The sequence below is a fragment of the Drosophila grimshawi genome, unplaced genomic scaffold (assembly GCF_018153295.1).
Source record: "Drosophila grimshawi isolate 15287-2541.00 unplaced genomic scaffold, ASM1815329v1 contig_311, whole genome shotgun sequence".
NCBI lineage: Eukaryota > Metazoa > Arthropoda > Insecta > Diptera > Drosophilidae > Drosophila > Drosophila grimshawi.
In genome coordinates this window covers 5,709,771-5,731,450 of record NW_025063098.1, presented here as the reverse complement: position 1 = coordinate 5,731,450, position 21,680 = coordinate 5,709,771, and the positions used below count along the sequence as shown (strand labels likewise).

General features: G+C 42.1%; 1 protein-coding gene across 2 annotated transcripts in view; it reads left to right on the top strand.

The window, feature by feature from the left end:
* Positions 1-8,250: 8,250 nt before the first annotated feature.
* Positions 8,251-21,680, top strand: part of LOC6563080 (GATA-binding factor C) — a 34,244-nt gene continuing 20,814 nt past the window's right edge. For both annotated transcript variants that reach the window (XM_043214953.1, XM_001990236.3), the window contains exons 1-2: positions 8,251-8,670; positions 21,323-21,609. In XM_043214953.1, the coding sequence (XP_043070888.1) occupies positions 8,358-8,670; positions 21,323-21,609 (600 nt within the window). In that variant the 5' untranslated portion in view covers positions 8,251-8,357. The remainder of the gene's footprint in view (positions 8,671-21,322; positions 21,610-21,680) is intronic.

Here is a 21,680-nt window from a genome sequence, read left to right as displayed (position 1 = left end):
CCTGGCCAGGACATGCACAAGCATGCACATACAAGCGAATGCATTCGCCACGGACGAGGTCGAGAGCGAGGCTCGGACATTTGCATAATTGACCCATGCAGGATTCGCGCACCAACTGATTTCATTTACGAGCAGCACACCCCTCCACCAACCGTCTGCCCTACTCCTGCCCCTCCCTAACGCCAACTGGTCCCCCTAGTCCAGAGTGGCCACAGTCAGTGTGCGGACAACGTATGCTCTATGCTCGAGCTTTTGCACATTTAGGCAATTTACATTTATAGCCTGGCGCATGAGGTGCTTACGAGCTGCACAGGATGTGCCGCCAGGCTATGCCCCGCTCCTCTCTACACCCCTCGAACCCCCATCAACCTCTTTCAGTCGGCGGCCATCGCATGAAATTTACACCCATTGCGGTTTGGGGAACCCAGTCAATTTGAATTGGTTCTTGTTGCAGGTTCACGTTGCTGTTATGGTTGTTGTTGCTGTTGTTGTTGTTGTTCGTATTGCTGCAATGGCTGCCAGCCAGTTTATTATGAAATTAGAACGTAGCCAACTGGACTAGAAGGGCAACAGAGTTGGATGGTGGGAGCTGCAATGCAGTCGCAAAAACTGGCACATGACATATGAACTGCCTCGGCCTACTGCAATTGTAGTTGCAGTTGTTATAGTTATTAAATTATATATACGTATATATAGATAGGCACAAAATCAACAGCCAAGTTGAGAGAACTATTCGCTGATTATTTCCAAGGGTGATATACCAGTGACTATTGATGGTTTCCTTGATGATTCGATTCGATTGCAGCCAAATGAAATATTTATTTGATAAGCTCTAAAGCTATATGTATTTATATATTTCTAATAGAAATTGCAGTAAGCAACTCCTTAGCAATCTGTTAAAGTAAATTAGTTTTTCAGACAGTAAATTATTCATTTATTGTAATTTCCTGCGATATTTATCAATAATCAAAATGGCGACGTTAATTCTATCTTTGAAATATCCTTCTTTAAAAAATCAATCTATTATGGCATGGGTAAACTTAAGTATTAATAATGTAAATTATTTAATATAATCTTAATTTTCTTAATATATGCAATATTGGTTCTACTTAGTGATCTAGTTGGCGACATGGATACTTTTCGCTGTAAGAATTACTTAGTTCGGTACACAATTTAAGCATATTTAGAGTTGAGTATAAGTTTAAAAATCTTTGATATCATTTTGGATTAGGATACTTATCCTAGAAAGAAGCATTGCAATTAAATTGTGTCATATCTTTTTTTGCTTAAAAAAACATAAACTTTATTTTACAACAGTAACAACAACCTTTTTATAAACGAGTCTGTCAATTTGTGTAAAAGAGCATGTGAAAGATATGCTGTTTAGTAAAGGAACTTTCACATTTTGCTGACACAGATCAATTTAAGATTATTCCTATAATTATAACTTGGAGCTCTGATAATTGTCAAACTATAGTAAACAATGTTATCAACCGGATTCCAGCGTATCTTATGTAAGCTCATTAGAAATATCATTAATGTAGCAAATCTATTCATAGAACATAGGTCCAGTCCAATGTGGATCGTATCATACTGGCTATAGAACGTGGCATGCATATTTATGGCCTCAATAATATGTGGAGCGCCATCATTGGATTGTGGGGTGTGGGGTTCAGGGGTATAGTCTGACTATCAGACTGCATGGCATAAAGAGAGATTTGCAATTACAAGTGGCAATTTAAATAGCATTTTATTTGTTAATTTTATTTATAATCTGGCGCACTGTTTTTGTGATAATGTTTGAGTAGCATATGCATGCCAGCACATACCCACACACACACACACACACACACACACACATTAACAAACAAACAGACAGAAGCAGAAGCAACGACAGTTTTGGGGCTAAATCAGAATTTATGCTTTGTTTAAATGCTATAAAAATGTGGCTGATTTTTATCGCAAAGCAATGATTGTAACAATAACAACAATAATAATAACTGTCTATATGTCGCATATATACTATAAATTACTAGCGCACATTTATAATACACATATTCATATTTAAGTACAAATATAAACTCATAGATACATTTCAGAGCGAGCGCGTACTTAAACCAATTTTATGGCGCATTTAATTGTTGCTGCTTATTAGCAACAACAACAACAACAATAGCAGAGCCGCTTGGCAAATTAAAAATGGTAACAAAAGGTTAACATAAATTGTTAAAACTAAATTATACATATAAACAAAACATTTTTATGCGATTAAAATCAAAATTACACGCAACGTGCGTCAGCTCCAAGTCTGCTGCTGGATTTATGTATTAAACGGGAGGAGGAGGACAGGAGCAGGGGCGGGGTAAATTTTTGTATACAAAGGGGGTAACTCCACACGCTGCGCTGCACATGGCTTACTCTATTGGGGGCTAGCCTTGTATCTGGTTTGCTCCGCTCTGGCGACTACGTCGAGTTGGACGTGGACAACGACGCGAACGAAGCCGGAGCCGGAGCCGGAAAAGCTGCGCACGTGCTGGAAAAATATGCATTAGAAGTACTTTTCCACTATGTACGTATTTACGTATGTGTGTGGGTGCCACAGATAGAGCTATTTATATGGTTAATGATTTCTGCGTAGAATGAGCGTCCAATTCAAAAGAAAGTCGGAGAAAAGTTCACAAAACTCATGTTGAAAAACCGTTAAGTTGAATAATTGCTGTAGCTGAGATTCGGTATAAATGCTGTTACTATTGAGATAAACGACTGAAAAGCTACTCAAGAACAATCTGAACTACTACAAAATAAAAACAATCTTAACTTCAATACTCGTTTTACAAAAATGAAAACACAATTCAATTAAATAACTTAAAGAAAGGTTTTTGTACTTGTGTCTTTTGGGACACCCATTTTTTAGAACTTTATATCAATATATTAAATTTACATCTGCAATGCATATTCATGTATTGGATTTTTTATTTTATTCCAATTGGAATATTGGCTGGAATAAATGCCTGAAAATATTTAACGTAAATATATTTTCTAAACAAATGATTTATTCAAAAAGAGTTTTATAAATGAATAATTATAATTCTTAATAGACTTAAGAGATTATTAGAGTAATTTTATATTAAGTCAGTTCGGCTTTAATATACTCACATCCTTTGCGAATATATTTTAGACAATAAAATGGCAAGCCTTCGATAACTTCTGGTGTCTAAAAAGATACTTTCATTGAAACGAAATCAAGTAATGTTTTCTCGTTTTAGGTATTGCTACTTCGATTTGGGAATCTAATCTTAGCCACTTGCCAACAATATATTGATTAGCCACAGCTGTTGGCACTAATACTAGTTGTTGTCTTAGAAGCCAACTTAAAAATGGAGGAAGCATATTTTATATGCATGTATTTGTATTAATTCCGTTTCCCTTCTAGATAATATTTAATACGTCAACCTACTTAATTTTTAGCTGTTCCCATGCTTATATTATTGTTGACATGTTGTGCTTGTTGTTCTACATGTATCTTATTCATATCGATCTAAATTCAAGTTTTCCCAAACCACATATATTTATGTCTCTCTGTGTGTGTGTGTGTGTGTTTGTCTTGTCTCCAAAAATGTATCGGTTACTATCGGCGGCGCTATCTGTTAGCATATTACAACCTTTTGACTGCTGCTTTTGGGGCAGCCAGCCACACAAATTTAGCTGTTTAAGGCCATAAACTAAAGCCAACTCTTCAGATTTCTATCTCAGTTGCATGAACTTATAAAATGAGAATGCGTTGCTCCAAAATATGTTGGCGGGGCAGCCCTGGGAAACTTGGTCCAGCTGCGGCAAAATGCTCACAAACAGCCGCTCCACTTGGCAGCAGCATCCTTAAGCTACTTGCAAAAGTCTTTGCGCTCCAATTTCAGGTGCAAGCAACAACAGTCAAGAACAACAACAATCGGAGCATTTAACCCTTTTTGCCAAAAAAGTTTCGGGAAGAAAACCAAAAAAAAAAATTTAACTTTTTAAAGCGAAAATCAATGCGGGAACCCCAAAAAGGCTGCTCACGTAGCATCGCTTCCTATGTGCATGCCTCACACATACATGTGTATATTTATGTGTGAGTGTGTGTGCTTATGTGTGTGGGTGTTTGCATGTGTGTGTGTGTGTGCCTTCTGTTTATGCGCAGCAGCTGTACAAGGGCAACACAATACTCCAACTCCAGCTTGAAGCTGTAGCTGAAGTTGAAGACGGGCAGCTAACTTGCCAAGTTGTTCAACCACTAAAAAATATGAGCTCGATATTAATAATTTGTATCTAGATAGTTTGCGTCGCTGCCAAAGATGCTGCGACGGCTGCTTCCTGAGAAAAAAATACAAAATAAAAATAAACAGACGCTGAGAGCTGGAGGCCAAACGTGTTATATATTAAGACTAATGCTGCCACATATTTGTTATTTTGCATACTTACAGTCTATGTATGTATAATTGGGTGAATGCTTCTATGAATAAACATGGACATATTTTGTATTTAGCTTAATTTGCAGCTGCTAATTTATGCAAATTTAGTTTTATGTGCGCCCAACACACACACACACTCACACACATAAACTAACACACACCCACACACAGAGAGAGTGTGCGATTCACATACATAACTCAAAATCGGCAGACAAATCTGCACACATGTTAAAGCCCATAAATAAACCACATAATCACAAACGGAACGATCGATGATTGTTGTCACTGTTTGACAGCCGGGCAATGGCAATGGTAAAAGGCAAAGGCAAAGGCAGAGGCAAAGGCAAAAGCAGAAAGCAGTGGCCAAAAACACAGAGACAGAGGCAGAGTCAGAGGCAGCAGAGGCAGCCGCCTCGAGAGAGAGAGAGCGACAGACAAGCAAAGCAAAGCAAAGCCAGATACAGAGCCAAAGCCATAGGCAAAGCCAAAGCGAAAGCCAAAGCCTCACCTGGCGCATGAGCGAGTCGACGTTGAAGCACCGTGCCAAGTGCAGAGCGCAGAGAGGCGTGCCACAGAGAGATTATTGAACGATGCACTCGAGCATGACGAGCAGCAGCAGCAGCAGCAGCAACGGCAGCAGCGGCAGCAACAGCGACAACGACAAGCCTTACTACAAACAAACAAACATGCAACTGCAACAACAACATCAGCAACAACAACAGTCAAGCGAAACGAAACGAAACGAAAACCGGTTTACCTGCCGCGCTGCATAACAAACAAAAAACACGCCCCATGCATGCAAGCCAAACAGTGACAGGCATATTGATGTGAGCACACTTGCCATCACGCTCTAATGCATGGCCTGTCCGTATGCAGCTACGACCATCTTGTATGTGCCAAATACCAAAGCCCGGCCCTCGTCAGACGAGTTTCACACATACACTCGCACGCACACGCAAACGCGACACACAACACACACACATATACACACACACACTGACGCAGCGCGTGTCTGCCGCTGGCTTTCCTGTTTTGCGCTCGTGGTTCAGTTGGTCTGCGGCCGTTGAAGTGTTTGCTCGTGCCTCGTTCGTCCGTTGTTCGCTCGTTTCGCTTCTCGTGATCTCTTACTACGTATTACGTATACGTGTTGACGTCGCGTTTGCGTGCGTTTTGTACACAGCAATAACTGCAACTATAACAACAACAACAACAACAACAGCAACAGCAATTCTGCATCATCGTCAATAAACAACAACAGCTACGGCAACGTCAACAAGCCAAGCTCTAGAAAAACGCGTCGGTAAAAGCGCGCAAAAGCCCCGAAAACAGGCTAAAACAAAACACAACAAAACAAAAGTTGTAATCAGTGCACAGCAAATTCAAATAAACCACAAGAAAACATAAAACATAAACAAAACAAATGTGTGCAAAATGTAAGAAATAACTTGCAATTTATTACGAATCTAGATAAATAAAAAAGTGAAACGAAAACTTGCAATGTATGTGATGTTAACGGTGGCCACGGTGTCGGCAACACGCTTCTATCAGCCTCAGCATAATAAATCCGTATATATCGAATAATAATATATATTTAATTACACATAAATAACTGACTCATTGTTAAAAGTCGGTGTCATTATCAAAATATTTGACAGTTTGCTTATCATTTTATTGCTATCTTGAATTTTTAATGAAAAGTGTTTTCCCCAACAAGAAGAAGAAAAATCGACAGAATCAAGAACAACAACAATAACAAAACAGCAATGTCATTTATATATGTGTATGTATAGTTGCCTCGAGTGCAGATATCGCTGCCTCTGGTAAATTGATTGAGTTTTCGAGGCACCAACCAACCAACCAACCAAACCTTAAACAATCGAAATCAAAGACTGAAAAACAGTCCACAGTATTCATCGACGAAAGTTATGTTGCCTTATCATTTGGCAGGTTATTTGTACCGCAATTGTCAATTGTGCGATAGGCATCTGAGGCCCAACAACAACAGTAACAGTAACAGTAACAGCAATAGCAATAGCAACAACCATAATATTGACAACAACCTGGACAGGTCTTGAGGCAACAACAACAACAACTACAAAAAGTTGTGCTGCCTTTTTTATTATTAATAATTTTGGGTTGAAACCAAAGCAAACAACAACAAATAGACATAAAAACAAAAACAAACAAAAAGGTAGTCAACGACGCATGAAAAAAATTATTGATAAAAATCTGGCAAGAACTAAACATACTTACATAGAAAGATACAACCAGAAGATACCATAGCATACACATAGCCTGATAAGAATTTTTCAAAATTATTTTTCGTTGCTCAGCTACCTGTCTAAATAGAGCCAGTTACTGATAGCCACATGTTGATAAATGCACAATGTTTTGTGGACTCAATGATGCCACTTTGCCACTCCCAGCGTCTAATTGGGCCTAGTCGAGCGTAGGATATAAACCGCATGTTTATCGCTAATTGGTAGCCAGGTGTAGTTGCACCAGCACACCTTTCCCACTTCACGAGAGCAGTTGCCGTCGGTGTCAGACGCCCACACAACAAGTTGCAGCTCTCAGGATTCAGTTGTTGCAAGCGCCACGAGCACCACAAAACACAATTGACAATTGACAGTTGCAGATGAGCAGGCAGGCACGCAGGCAGGCGGTCTTTAGGTCAAATTCAGCACGCACAACATTCTATTGTTTATTTGGCAAACAGACATAATTCCACGGGCAATATTTTTCAATAATTTTGTAGGGTATACGACTGACTTCTCTAAGCCAAATAAGTAATATATGATATAGTAAAACCTTATCTTGAGCATATCATTTGTCAAAATTGAATTGCCAAAACTTTGATTGCTCGAAAGTTCGAATTCTTAGAAATTACTATTTTGCAGACATTGAAATAGGCAACGCTAGTCTAAAAAAAGAATGTACAAAGACAAAGAAAATACCTAATCTGAAACGCTTTTTTAATCTTTAAGCGATCACTGGTTGTATAAAAATCAATTTACAAATATTGTTTGCTTTGCCAGACATCAGCATACTAGCCATTTTGGATTCACACAGAGTTCGGCATTCAATTGGCAAGATTTGACATTGTTTTGGTTTATTAGTTGAGTTTGAAGTGTAAACACTGGCAAACAGTGGGAAACAATGCACAGACAATTGGTTGTGGCCCTTTCTGATGCGACATGTTTATTAGGTCTCCCGGGAGGCATCCTGCAAAATGTGACCGCCTCGTTGTTCTTTGTCATCAATCAAAAGCGAACGCAATGCATTCTTGTTTCCCACACACTTAGCCTTGGTCTCAACTCTAATCAAGAACTGTTTTACCTGTACTATACACACTCATATACACGTACATATGTACATATATTGCTTTGGCTGCCGCGCAATTGTAAATCAATTGGTCATAACTGAGTGCCAACTGTACACAAGCTATAAAAAGAAATTAGAAACCAAATATAAAGTTTTATTTTTCTTCATTTATTTTCGGTTTTATGTTTCTTTTTTTTATTTCTTGAGGCTGATAAGAAAAGGTGTGATATTGATAAGGAATGCCAGAGTGAGCTACCGTTAAAATTGAATCACTTGCGCGCAGAGCTTGAGACAATTGTAAAGAAGTTTCAAAAGTTTCTTATTCAATTCAAATAATCATTTACAGCTAGCCCAGTGTTGCAAAACGCGTGTTGCATAAGCATGTGTTGAAAAACGGCGAGTGCATACAAATCGCAACTGCTCAAAGCACACAGCAAAAAGAAGAGAAAGTTAGAAACAAAAGAGGGGAGTAGAGAAGAGCAGAGAAGAGAAGAGAAGAGAAGAGAGGAGAACAGAGACATCGATTCTCTGTAGAATTTAACGCGCCCACATCTTAAGCAAAAAACATTCAAAATTATACTCGAAATGGATATGACCTCAACAGCGGAGGCTGCCGCTCGCAGCTGGTACGACAGTCCGCGCTTAGGCGGCGGCGGTGGCGGCGGCGGTTCACCACAGACAAACGGATTGGGCAGCGCCGGCAGTAGCCTGGCCCACAGCCATCACAGCCTGTCCAGCGGCGCCTCATCGGCGGGCAGCAGCGTCGGTGCCGCCCTCGGTGGTGGTGGAGGTGGCGCTGGCACCGGCCTGGGACTGGATACCAGCGATATGAGCGCATTCTATGCGCTGGAAAGCAATGGACACCATCGACGCTACTATCCCAGCTATCATCAGCACAGTAAGTAGTTACAGTTACAATCACCACCACCACCACACTTTGTATGACTCCAACCTGTGAGCCACACGGAATTGAGGTTTATGTTTTATTTATTGTTTAAGTAATTTTAGTGGCGCACCGAGCGCTATATTTGTCCTAATGTCATTTCTAATGCGTTTTTAATGAATGCGTCGGTGCTGGGGTAAAGCGAACACCAGGGTGGCTAGTCATGTGAGTGGGGTTTGTGGTGGGATGTGGTGGGGTGGTGTGCCATGGCTCAGCCCACAAATCGATTGCTTCGCGCCTTTTTCGTGTCGCTGAGCGCACGCTTCCTGTTGGCTGGCATTTGTGGATGAAGGGGAGGGGCGAACTGAGGGCTGTTTCTTTGTATTGCATCCCCTAGCAATAGACAAACAATCTCAGCTAGCCTTTGATTTGGTTTAATTCAACAACATTTTCTCGATTTCTACATATTTACGTTCTCTCCTCATCTAAAACAGTTAGTCGTGTAACAGTAAACAGCTCTATTACAGCTCTGACAATTGTGGGTTAACTTACCCAAATGGCGCCAGTTTTTGGCTCACTTATATATGCTTTCCCAGCTGCATCTGTATGCTTTCTAATTGTGCGCAATTTGTTGCCTCAAGAAGAAAAAAAACACATAATAAGCATATTATCTATGCTCATTAGTGTTGTGGCAGCAGTAACAACAACAACAACAACAACGCAACAAGAACAACAACAGGCAGCAGACGACATCAATTTCTATTTTCACACGCCTCCAAAAATATCAAAAAATTGCTCCGAAAATGTGAGCACTTTTTGTGGGCCAAAAAGGCAGCCGAAATTTTGTTGGGTTCCGCTAAGTTAATTTTCAATTTGAAAAAGTGGGTGCCACCGTTGCGGCGGCTGCTGCTGCTGCTTGTTGTTGGTGTTGCTGTTGCTGTTGCTGTTTCTGCTGCTGTCAGTTTTGACAGTTGACTCCCCGAAAATCCATTTTCACTTGGCACTTAGCATTGCATTGCATTTGCCATTGTTATTGTTATTGTTGTGGCTTTGGTTTTTGGCCGGGCTGAGCGCAGCTTTTGCCTGCATTCTGACAGTTCCACGTAAAAAGCGACGAGCAACTGAGACGGTCGGACGGTCAGACGGTCGGACGTGACATGCATCAATGCGGCTGCCGTTGAATTTATTTCCTGCTCTTCAAGTGTGCGAAAATTTTAATTTAAAATTTTGCGCTGCGGTATGCTGCGGAGGGCAACCAAAGCGGGTGGTGGCAGTGCTGCAAGTGATCAATCAGCATTTTTGAAGCCGACTCCTTAGCCCCATTGCCCCGTTTGCATTTATGTTTAATTCATGTTATTCATATGCCGACTTTATTGATGCTTGATTTGATTTCATGCCACTCGAATCTCTCCATGTGTGTCTCTGCGACGACTCCACACTGATCCGTCTGATCTGGCTGCTGGTTGCTGGTTTGCTGGTTACTGGTTGCTGTCTGCTGTAATTCATTCATGCACTCAAAACGCGCATTCAAATCGCTGTCTTTGTTTGCCATTTTGACAGACAGTTTGTCGGCTGCTCAACTGATGCGACTATAGCTGCTCTTCGAGCAGCTGGAGCTTCTGCTGCTGCTGCTGCTGCTCGTGCTCGTGCTCGTGCTCCTCGTGGGGCACCTGTGGCGAGCGTTGATTTTAAAATTCATTAGTCTGCATGTGTCACATTTCGGATGAGAGTCTGAGTTGCCTGCGAGTTGTCAAAAACTGAATTTAACAGTAACTCAATTTAGTTGTCATTATGACTGACTATAAGCTCAGCTCGGCTTACATTTTGATATGGCCTAAATACCAGCATGTAAAATACTAATGTGGCAGTGAGGGGGCGGCTAACTCATTTACACACACACACACACACAAACACATAAACATTTAGACGCCTGCTGCGCTTATGTGCAAATGCATTTGAATGCCTTTTGACGCGCTCACTTACACACAACGCACACACTCAATACACACGACATACACACACACACACACACAGATTTTTATGATGCTACAAGCCATAAAGACGACAACAACAAAAGCAACAGCCATGTGAAATTTAAATTTCAAAAGCAAACATGCCGAAAATTTGGCAATAACTTTGTTGTTTTCTTCTTCTTTTTTTTTATCGTTGTGTGTTTTATTGTCGTTGCTCATTTCTTATTTCTGAGTTGCCTTTTCGATGAGAAATATATATATATTCTATATATATATAGCTTACAATATGGCCACATTAAAACTTTTTGACAAACTTTGCGAGTTTTTTTATCGTCTTGTTATTTATTTTCCACAATGTTGGATACTTAACACAAAAGGATAGCATGAATTGCATGTGCTCTTAACTGTTCTTGAATTATTTATGAATTCCGTTCTCAAATTACCATTAAAATTAAAAATGATTTAATTAACAAACTTACAAATATGAGTATCTTATATTTCGTCTTAATCTGCAAACATTGATCATAAATGTCAATAAAATTTCTTAAATCCTTACAAATTCGCGCAATTGAAAAATTAATCATCTAGAAAATAATAATTTTCGCAATTTATATTTTTTTAATAATCTTTATTCAAACTAATTCAAGGTTTTTCTTTTGATATAAATTATGCTAAAACAGTGCGGATTATTCATAAATACTTTTAAGCAAAGAAATGCGCATTTTGATAAATAAAATATAGAATGAATTTTTGCTGCTTTGCTATTTTTAGGGAATAAATGTACTTTTAATTGGCAAACAGTTCAAATACAATTTAATCACGAGGGACCTTAAGCAATATAAAAACAAATACACATGGATTAACAGCGTTGGTTGTGCATATATCTATTGCACTCGCACAATTGCATATTAGAAGTGATTGGAGAGAGTGGGACAGATGTGGAAAGCAGTCCGCCTTTTTGGCAATATTTTGTGCTTCGTGCATTTTCATTTGTTGTTGCAACTTTGTTCGCTTATCGCGTTGACAAAATCGGACAAATGAAAAGTTTGCCAGTTTGCCAGTCAGTTTGTGAGTTCGTGTGTGTCAATGTGTGTGTGTGTGTGTGCAGATCGGTGTCTGGGACTTATAAAATAAATTCCCACACAACTCTTGACGCACTTAACGCAAATGTCACGCACAGTGGCAAAGTCACAAAAGGGATATCAAATGGATGCGGGCCCATTCAGCAGGGATATCAAAGTCCATTTAGGCGAAATGCAATGCCAATGCAATTTTTGCGCAACTCGCTGAGCCTTCGAGGCAAGTGAAGGCAAGCGATTGCGCTTCCTGGCTACCAGGTGTTGCACTTGGTGCGCTCCAGTCTCATAAATTTCGCGCTCGGGCCCAGGTTGTGTGCGCATAAAACAGAAATTTCCAAGAAATTACAACACGGCCAACACAAAAGCACAAAAGCCATAGACATAGACAGGCCACAGGCTGCAGGCAATAGCAACACTGGCAACAGCAACAGCAACAGCAACAGCAAAACTGGCAACAACAACAACAACAACAGCAGCAATATCAGCAGACAGTCGGGCACGGCCACAAGAAATGTTGTGCGCCTCTGTGAGTGTGTGTAATAGTTGTTGTAATTTACTGACTGCGACTTGAGCCTGGGCATGGGCCGGAATCTCAACCGCAAATCTTAATCCCGGTGCGCAAGTTTTCAGCGAACCTCGGCCAACCTGGGCCGACTGGGAGCGTGGCGGCGGCCTATAAAAATGAGTTATGGTATTGCAATTGAACAGCTGGGCCACCGCTGCGTATGATTGATGTGACTTTAAATGCGCTCGCTTTGCGTGTGTAAGATGTGTATGTGTGTGTGTATGTGTGTGTGTATATGTCTGTGACACTTTTCAAAGGTATTACAAACCTTGAGCTTGCCTCAACAATTGCTGCCGCTGAGCTATGCTGTGCAGTTGCTGCTGTGCTGTCGCTGTTGCTGCTGTGCTGTTCTTGCTGTTACTGTAGTTGCCCTCTCAATTCGCTTTGATTAAAATGTCTTGAAATCATGCCACATTAATTATGACCCAAATTCTTGGAAGCATTCTTTACATCGTATGATGCAGCGGCAAACTGTTTGTTGTTGTGCCTGTTGTTGCTATTGTGCCTGATGTTGCATATTGTTTATTGCATTCGACAGTGGCCGGTCATTCATATGGCGATTTATTTTTTTCTGTTCTTTTTTTTTTTTTTTTTGCAACCGCCCGCGTTGCACATGTTACTGCCACAGTTGCTACTGCTGCTGCTGCTGCTGTTGCTGCTGGCGCGATGTTTTAATTAGTCGTGGCAACGGCAAACTGTCTTTGCTTAATTAAATGACATAATTATAAGAATGTGCCTTGCCACTGGCCCCCAAAGCCGACTCTTACTTCGAATCCGACTCCGACTCTGACTCTGACTCTGACTTCGACTTGGACTGCCTACGCCAAATGCAACATGCAACACGTGATGTTGCTGCTGTCGTTGACATTGCTGCGATGCTTCAATTAATTTGCACTGCAGCAGCAGTTGCCATTGTCGCCTCGCTGGCTAACCCGACTATCTGACTAACTGGCTACTTTGCATGCCACAGAGCCAAAGGTGCCGCCAAGTCCAGCTAGAAACTCCATTGTCCAGCTGCAACAACTACAACAACAACTCAGAGCTCCCAACCATCAACATTCCCATTGCCAACACGTTTCGCATTCTAATTTGACATTTCGTTGTGCCCGCTGGCCTCTTCGCTCTTGGCTAGTGTGAACAGCTGTCCTTCAATCACTATCAATGTCGCCTGTTGCTGGTTGCTAGTTGCGAGTTGCGAGTTGCTAGCTAGTTGCTGGTTTGCTAGTTGCCTAGTTGCCTGTTCCTGTTGCCTGCTGCCTGTTGCTGGCATCAAACTCGCATCTCTCGCCAAGATGGCGGACGCGATGTTCTTTGTGAGCTTTTGCCGCCGCTTCTGACGAACAAGGCCGGAAGTCTTTGAGCTAGCTGGCATCCTTTTGCCCGTTCGCTTGTCATTTGTCAGCCCCAGATTCCTGGAACTGCACACATATAAACATATTTGTATACAAATATATATATATATAGATATGTATATATTAATAAGTAAAGGAGTGTGTGTATGTTCTTTGCCTGATGTGCATCATCAATAATGTTGCTACTGTGCCTTTTTTGCTGCTATTCTTGTCTGCTGCTTTCATTATTAATTTGTAAAATCAAAATGCTGCTCTAAGGCGATTTATAATGACAACAAGAGGCGAACAAGGCTTACGCATGTTGCTGCAACACACGCCAGCAGCAAGCAATGTTGTTGTTACTGTTGTTTTTGTTGTTGTGATTTGTCTAACACAGCAAGCGGTCAATATGCCGACACTGAACATACAAAAGCGCACTGCGGCAGCATTCATTAATTTTATGTGCTGCCTGCAACATACAGTGCCAACAGACAGCAGCATAACCAGCAACATGTTGCCAGCCCGTCTGCTCCTCTAGCTGCTGCTGCAGTTGAGCACGATTTGTGACTGCAATTACAATATTGAATATTAGCGCATTGTTGGTTGCTGCTGCTGCTGCTGCTGCTACGGTTGCTGTTGCTGTCGCCCCCGCTGTCAATGCAATTGCAACTGCAGAAACGACAGCAACAAACAGCTAGCAACAGCAGCAGCAGCAAAGTTTTGTGATAAACTGTTGCAAATACATTTGTGCAACCGCTTGCCGCTTGCCGCTGCCGTTTGTCGTTTGCCATTCGGCTTTTGTGTGTGCTCGGTGGCTGCATTTGGCAGTGTCAAGTTTACAAATGACTTTGGCAGTTCGAGCTGCGACATGGCCTTAACTGATCTTCGGGCAGGGACGGCGGGAGGCGGCGGCCCCAATGGCATATTAATCAGACAGTCAAAGTCATTGTACGCCTTGGCAGCTAATCGCTAATGTTTAATGTCTAATGCTTAATGGTTAATAGTTAATGGTTAATGGCTTCCAAGAAGCGTCTAAGACAACTATCAAAATAGAACAATCTTACCAAGAACTAAGGCAAACAGCAAACACGCTTAACGATACCGGACCACCTGGTCAAACTGATCAGGTGTAATGCCTATTTGGTTAAAAGAACAACAAAAAAAAAATTGAGAAAAGAACTAACAAATGACGCTCCCCCTCATTTGGCTCATTAGCATTCGATGAGCAGCGAAATTTGTTGAGAAACTTGCGATCTAACTGAACTGTTGTGTGTTTGCAACCGAATACCAGTTTGCATATCTTTCAACCCGCCTGCTTAGCATAAATGCTTGACTTTTTTTCTTTGTTTTTGTTTTTTTTTTTTGCCTCAAACAATGCAGCAATAAAAGCAACAGAAATACACACAAAAACAAACAAAAAAACAGAAGAAAAAAAAACAAAATAAGGGAAATAATAATGCGTTGTTGCTGGTTGTTCTTGGCAAAAATATGTCATACGAGTGTGTCGCAAGAGACGCCGCCAAAAATTTGTTGCAGCGGCCTGTGGACCCACCAGGCACGATTTTCGTTTGCAGCCTTTTTTGGGACATACTGTTTAGCATAATATTGCAACAGCTCCTGCTCCTTGGTCTGGTCATAGCAGCAGCATCCTTCAAGCTCTCTCGGCGGCGCGTGTGTTTAATAAAATATTTTATTAATATGCGAAAACTGGACAGAGCAACAGCAACAGCAACAGTTGCCGCCGTCGTCGCATCAATTGAATTTCTCAAGTTCAGCCTTATGAATTTATGCAACGTTTTTCTTTGGCTCGTTTTTGTTGTTGTTTTTGTGATATGTGTGCGTGTGTGTGTGTGTGTGTGTGTGTTTTGGGGGCAGCTTTGTTTTAGCCTGAAGCCCTTTGTTGTGATAAATGTCAACGCGTTCTTATTTATGACATGTGAAGCAGCGCCTGCCTGGTGGTCCACAACACAGCAACAACAACAACAGCAACAATAAAAACAACAAGTTGTTCAAGCACAGCAAACAACACTTCAAACGTTGCGTTTGTGGCCGCTATAGGCTTTTGGCTTACCAAATTTGGTTGTGTCATATAAAAACTTGTCAATTTTAATGATTTTGCTGACGCTTCGAACTGTCATAAGTGCGCCAAAGGCATTTTAGGCTTGCCAGCACCACTGCCAACATATCCTGACTCAGTAGTTATGTGTTTTGTTGCTGGTGGTGGTGCTATGTTGCTCATTAGCCATGCCTTTGAATGGCCACAGAGCCACAGAACTGTCAGCGTGACTTGAGCAACGGCTGAGTGACAGTAGCGACCCAATCACTCACATTGACTTCGGGCTACTAGCAGACTAGCATTTGCATAAATTTATTATGCTTGCGTGCTGGCCAAAAGCCAAAGGATCAACAGCAACATCAACATCCAGCATGGAAAGCTGGCCTCGGCCCAGCTGCAGCTACAACACAAAATGAGTACGCATGCACGCTGCCAACGGCTGCAAATGTAGCCGCATTATTAACATTTTTTTTTAACCGTACCAACCGCAGTAGTAGCAGCGGCAGCACCCACCACAGCAATTGCAACAACAACTAAACAATAAACACACTGGAGAGAAAATGGTGTGGCCCGGCAACAACAGCAACAGCAACAGCGAGAGCAGCAAACGCAAGCAAATGGCAACGAAAATGGCGCATTTCAAACCCTCAACTTTTTACATGTGCTGGTTGTTGTTGTTACTGGTGCTGGTGCTGCTACTGCCTCGCCTTGCTGCAAGTTTTTATTTAGTGCGGCAACATTTGCCACTCGCTGCTGCTGCTGCTGCTGCTTGTCGTCTTGTCAACATGTTTTGTGGCAACATTGCTGCACGTATTCAAAAGTTAGTCAGGCCACGTAATTCACACGTCAAGCTAAATATGCTTGTTAACCACAGCTCCAGTTTGTGCCCCAGCCATCATTTATTACCTCATCAAAGGAAAAATGTAAGACCCCATTTGGCTTAGAAATGCTTGCAAAATTAGTTTGAATAACTATTTCAAACTTGGTGCCAATATAAATGGTAACTCATATGGAATACATTTAAATGTAACTTCTTTTTACAAATTCTTCTTTGCCGATATCAATTTATTTCAGAATTTTTAATAAATTGTTTTTAGCATTAAATAATTAAATTGAGAAACAAACATAAACTAATCCTTTACAAGCGCAGTATCAAATATTTGACTTTAATTCGGACGTTGACGAAGATTAAACACAAATATATTTAAATACCAACAATTGCTTAAAGATAAATATATTAGCAGAAGAACAACATAATTTTGCATGAGTGTGTAATATGTTTGCTCCTATTTTGCAATTAATAAGAAATTAAGCTGTTTAAAAATATTTGAAATGTTTGTAACTTGCAAAATTCCTTGTGCAACATAGCTGGCAACAATGCAAATATACGTACATATGAGTGGCATAACTTTGGGGCGGAAACCAAGCAGCTTGTGGTTAAGTTATTAAACGCATTATCATAAATACAATTGACAACAATATGACTAATGATAAGCTGGCATGCAACTGGAGCACAGCCCAGTGATGAAGACGGAAATGTAAGAAGAGAGAGGCAGAGAGGGAGAGCGTGAGAGGAATACGGCGGCAGGGACAGGTTGAGACAGCCAGCAAGCCGCAAATAAAGTGTTAATAATATAGATGGGAATGGCAGCGCAGTTTGCGCTTAATAAAACAGCCGCCAGCCTGTCAGTCAGTAAACCAACCAGTCAACCAGTCAGCCAGTCAGTCAGCCAGTCAGTTGGCACGCAAGCTGAGCTGCAATATGAGCCAAACTAGAAAATATGAAAAAAGCAAAGAAAATAATTAAAACAAACAACAAGAGCGCAAAATGCTAAACAGTTCAGGAGCTGCTCACGAGCTCAATAATAATGCGAGAGCAGCCAGCTCCCAGCTGAACTCAGCTCAAGGTGTATTTTAGCTGCGCGGCCTCTAACTGACCTACCTGCTGCGTCGCTAGTCGCTGGCTTGGTGGTGGCTAAAACAGGAATCCGTTATAGTTTATTGCCGCTTGCCGCATTTTAAATTTGGAGCAGGTGTAAAGTAGCAGCTCAACTCAACAAACAGAGACACTTGACCGCATTTTGGAGCTGAAGTGGCAGCCACGCGCCTACAAGCCAGGCAGGTGAAAAGTCTCTGGTCTTGTCCTGGCTGGCTGGCTGGCTGGCTAACTGTCTTACCCGAGGGTCGCTCAGGTTATAAATTAAGCGAGCGCCTGCAGCAGCAGCAGCAGCGAGGGGTCATTGCAGGATTCCCTGGCTGGCTAAGACGTTTCAGTTTGGGTTTCAGTTTCTGCATTTCGTATGATTGATTGTGGCTTAATGCCAGGCGGAAGCAGCTGAAGCGAAGGCGACGCATTTCACTAATCGACTGAGTGACTGACTGACTGACTGAGCCGATCTAGCTGACTGCCTGACTGACATACGTTACATTTCGCCTGCTTTACTCATTTGACGATTTGATTTGCTGACGCTGATAACAACAACGCTCTCACTCACCCCTAATCCGCAACAGTGTGAATTTAATTTACCAAAGAGCCGACAATCCTTTTCATCGCAAAGCTGCGAAAACTGTTACATTTTATCAAATGGGTTGGCTCTCCTCGTAGCACATCCTCGCATCGTTATCAAGATGTTCGCGCCACAATGAATGGAAGCGCCTCCCCGGGAGTGTTGTCACTGAGGTTTTTCAGTTTGTCTGCCCCGTCCTTTTGTTGTTGATCATTCAAATGAGATGCGATGCCAGTGATAAGAAGCTAGCCAGATTCAATATAATCTACTGCCAGCTGCCGATTTTGTTTTGTTGCTATTGCATTTTGGTTAATTGAATGGGCCATTGGAATTGAGGAACTCTTACACTATCCATCACCTGCTGCTGTTCCTCATAGATTCAATTGGTGGAACAACAACTGTCGCTCTCAGTCAGTGGGATTGTCATCTTCAAATGTCAAACACGTCGCGTTAAGTGCGCCGTTTGGCTGTGCATACAATTAATTATGTCATTCACGTTGGCGACGTTCGCTGGCTGGTCAGCTTGAAACTGCAATTAAAAGGCGCTTTCGGTACGCTTTTGGCTTTCAGCTTCATGCCGGAGACACGGCTTAGACGTTCAGGCGCTGAGTTGACTTGGCTTTAAGTTGACTTGAGTTCGAGTTGAGCTGAGTTGAGTTGAGCGCTTGTCAAACGCTTTTAAAACGCCACACACATGTCCAAGTCTCGCTTTATGGAGTGTCTTTTACATATATATATATTATATATATATACTCTAGCCTGTAGAGAGAGTCGGCTTTGGAGCTTTGATCTGTCAGTTTGAAGAAATCAAGCGCAGGCCAAAAACTTCAAAATGTGTTTTTTTTTTGTTTTGTCTTTTTTTTTTTTTATGCTGTGCGCTACAACAAAAATTAAAGGCAGATTTTATTGTAGCGGTTTGTTTATTGCTGCTGCGGCTGCTGTTGCTGTTGCTGCTGCTGCTGCCGCTGTTAATGTTTTTTTTTTGCTGTAGTTGCTGTGTAGAACGTGTCAGCCAGGCTTTTGGGTTTGGGGGACGGCCAAGGGCACGACGGCAACGACGACGTCGCCGCTTTTCACCAGCACGAGCTTTGCATACCGACAATGACAACAACAACAAAAATGTCGCTCTCTGTGTGTATGTGTGTGTGTGTGTGTTTTTGCAACTTTAATTGTTGTACTCAGCTTGATTTATTAGCGAATTGTTTTATACAAAAGATGCCAACAGCCTTAACAACATCAGCAGCAGCAGCAGCAGCAGCAGCTGCGGCATCGACAAAAGTCACTAACAGTGACTCATCGCCGCTTAACAGCAGCCTTAACAGCGCTCTGTTATCGCCAACACCATCGCACAAATTGAAAGTTTTCACAACCGCAATTAAAGCTCGCCTCGCTGCTATCTGTGGCAGCTCTCTGATTTGTGGCAAAGACCTCCATCCACATCGATACGTTTATAATATGGCATATCCAATTCGCTCATTTGGCCCAAAATTATATAGACTGTGGCAGCGATGACGACTTTATATACAACCACAAGTTCTTGTTATTGAATATTGTTGACTGGTGGCTGTTGTTTTGTTTTGTAGCACGTAGCTGCAATCGGGCAACTGCAATTGTCTCTGGCGCAAAAGTGTGAAGTTTGCTCTTTTGCCTGCTTGTAACAAGCCGCAACAATTGAGGCATTGCAATGCAGCAGCAACTCTCAGCGACTGAGACAGAAAGGCAACAACAACATTTCCGACTACGACTGCGACTGCCGCTGTACATAATTTCTATAATCAGAAACACGTACATATAATATCGATGCTAAAGCACTGTTATTAGGATAATCAAATGGATATTATCGCAGGCAGCGATCGATCGCAAGCTGGCAGCAGCCAACCGGGCAACAGTCAGTGGCAAAAGGTAAAGGCAAAAGCCAAAGGAGTCGCAACGCAGAGTGCCCTTTTGGAACACCCTTGGGAAAACCTGGCAAAACAGAACTTTGTATGCATCGAAAACGTATCACAGTTGCCCTTATTTTCTGATGCATTCGGATTAACTCATTATTTGATATGTTGAACCAAACTCATCTCAATTTAAATGCAGCTGCAAGTGTGGGAAAGAGCATCTACAGTTCGTCTTGGCTCTGATAGCTTTATTCACCCCATCATTGGCTGATTGTTACTTGCGCTTCGAACTAATCCATCCAAGGCGTACATTGAACTGACTGACCTACTGTTAGACAGACTTTTAAGCCAACGTTGGCGTCGACTCCGTCTCCGACTTCGACTTCAGCTTCAACTTCAGCTGCTGCATAATCAAAAATAATTTCACATACAAACAAGCCCCAAAGCTAACACAGCGATGCCAAGCTGCAGAGCTGGAGCCCAATATTAATGATAATAATAAGAATAAGTGCGCGCCCCCCCAAAACAATTGCAACACCCCGCTGCCAGGATATGGATATGGCGTGGCATGCAGCATGGTGTTGCAGCAGCGATGCGTTGCAAGCTATAGAAACAGCAGCATTGGCGCACATAAATCTCACTTGGTGTCCGCTAAATTATACACTGCCAGACATTTAGGCTACACTCTTAGCCCGGCCAACGTAGGCAGGGGGTTTGTAGAGGGGGCGGATGGTTTAAGGCCGCGGCGCATTCGAGCCGCTGATCGATCTTTTTTGCTTTGGGACAAAAGTTTAACGCGATTGTTTATGATACAAATTAAACAATTTATGACAATGCGGCAGCCGCAGCCGCAGCAGCAACAGTTGCTTGCGTTGGCCATATGCAAAGTCTGCTGCTAAGGCCGCAAGCGTCGTTTTGTGGCCAATGGTCAGTGCCTTACTGCCTGAGCAGCAGTGGCAGCAGCGGCAGCAGCAACTGTTGCTGGTGTTTCATAAATTATAACGCAGCTTTTCCGCCTCGCAAAAGAGAACAACGTCATTTATTATGCATTTTTTATCGCTTCTGGTCTCTGTCTTCCTCATTCTCTTGCCTCTCCCATCCATCTCCCTGTTCGATTCTCATCTCGGCTTAGACTGTTAATCTTCGTTATAAATTTTGGCCATAATTGATTTAATGCCGCATTTAACTTGATTTTTTTTGGCGTGTTTTATTAAATTCTTATCGATATTTAATTTTGTTTTTTTTTTCGTTTTTCTTTTCTTATTTTCAGCATCCCGCATGCCCTCCTCACATGCCACGCCCCAAGTGTGCCGTCCGCACTTTCATACGCCGCTCAGTCCCTGGCTGACCAGTGAACACAAATCGTTTGCACCCGCCAGTGCCTGGGGCATGGGTCAGTTCGCCTGCCCCCAGGAACCGCAAGTGGAGCACAAACTGGGCCAGGTGGGCCAAAGCCATCAGACGACGGCAGCCGGCCAGCACTCGTTCCCATTCCCACCAACACCGCCAAAGGACTCCACGCCCGACTCAGTACAAACCGGTCCATCCGAGTACCAGGTAAGTTTTCAGAAGTTCAAAATAAGATCGATTTTGATTAAGCCGCTCTTCTTTCAATGAAGGACAAAAAT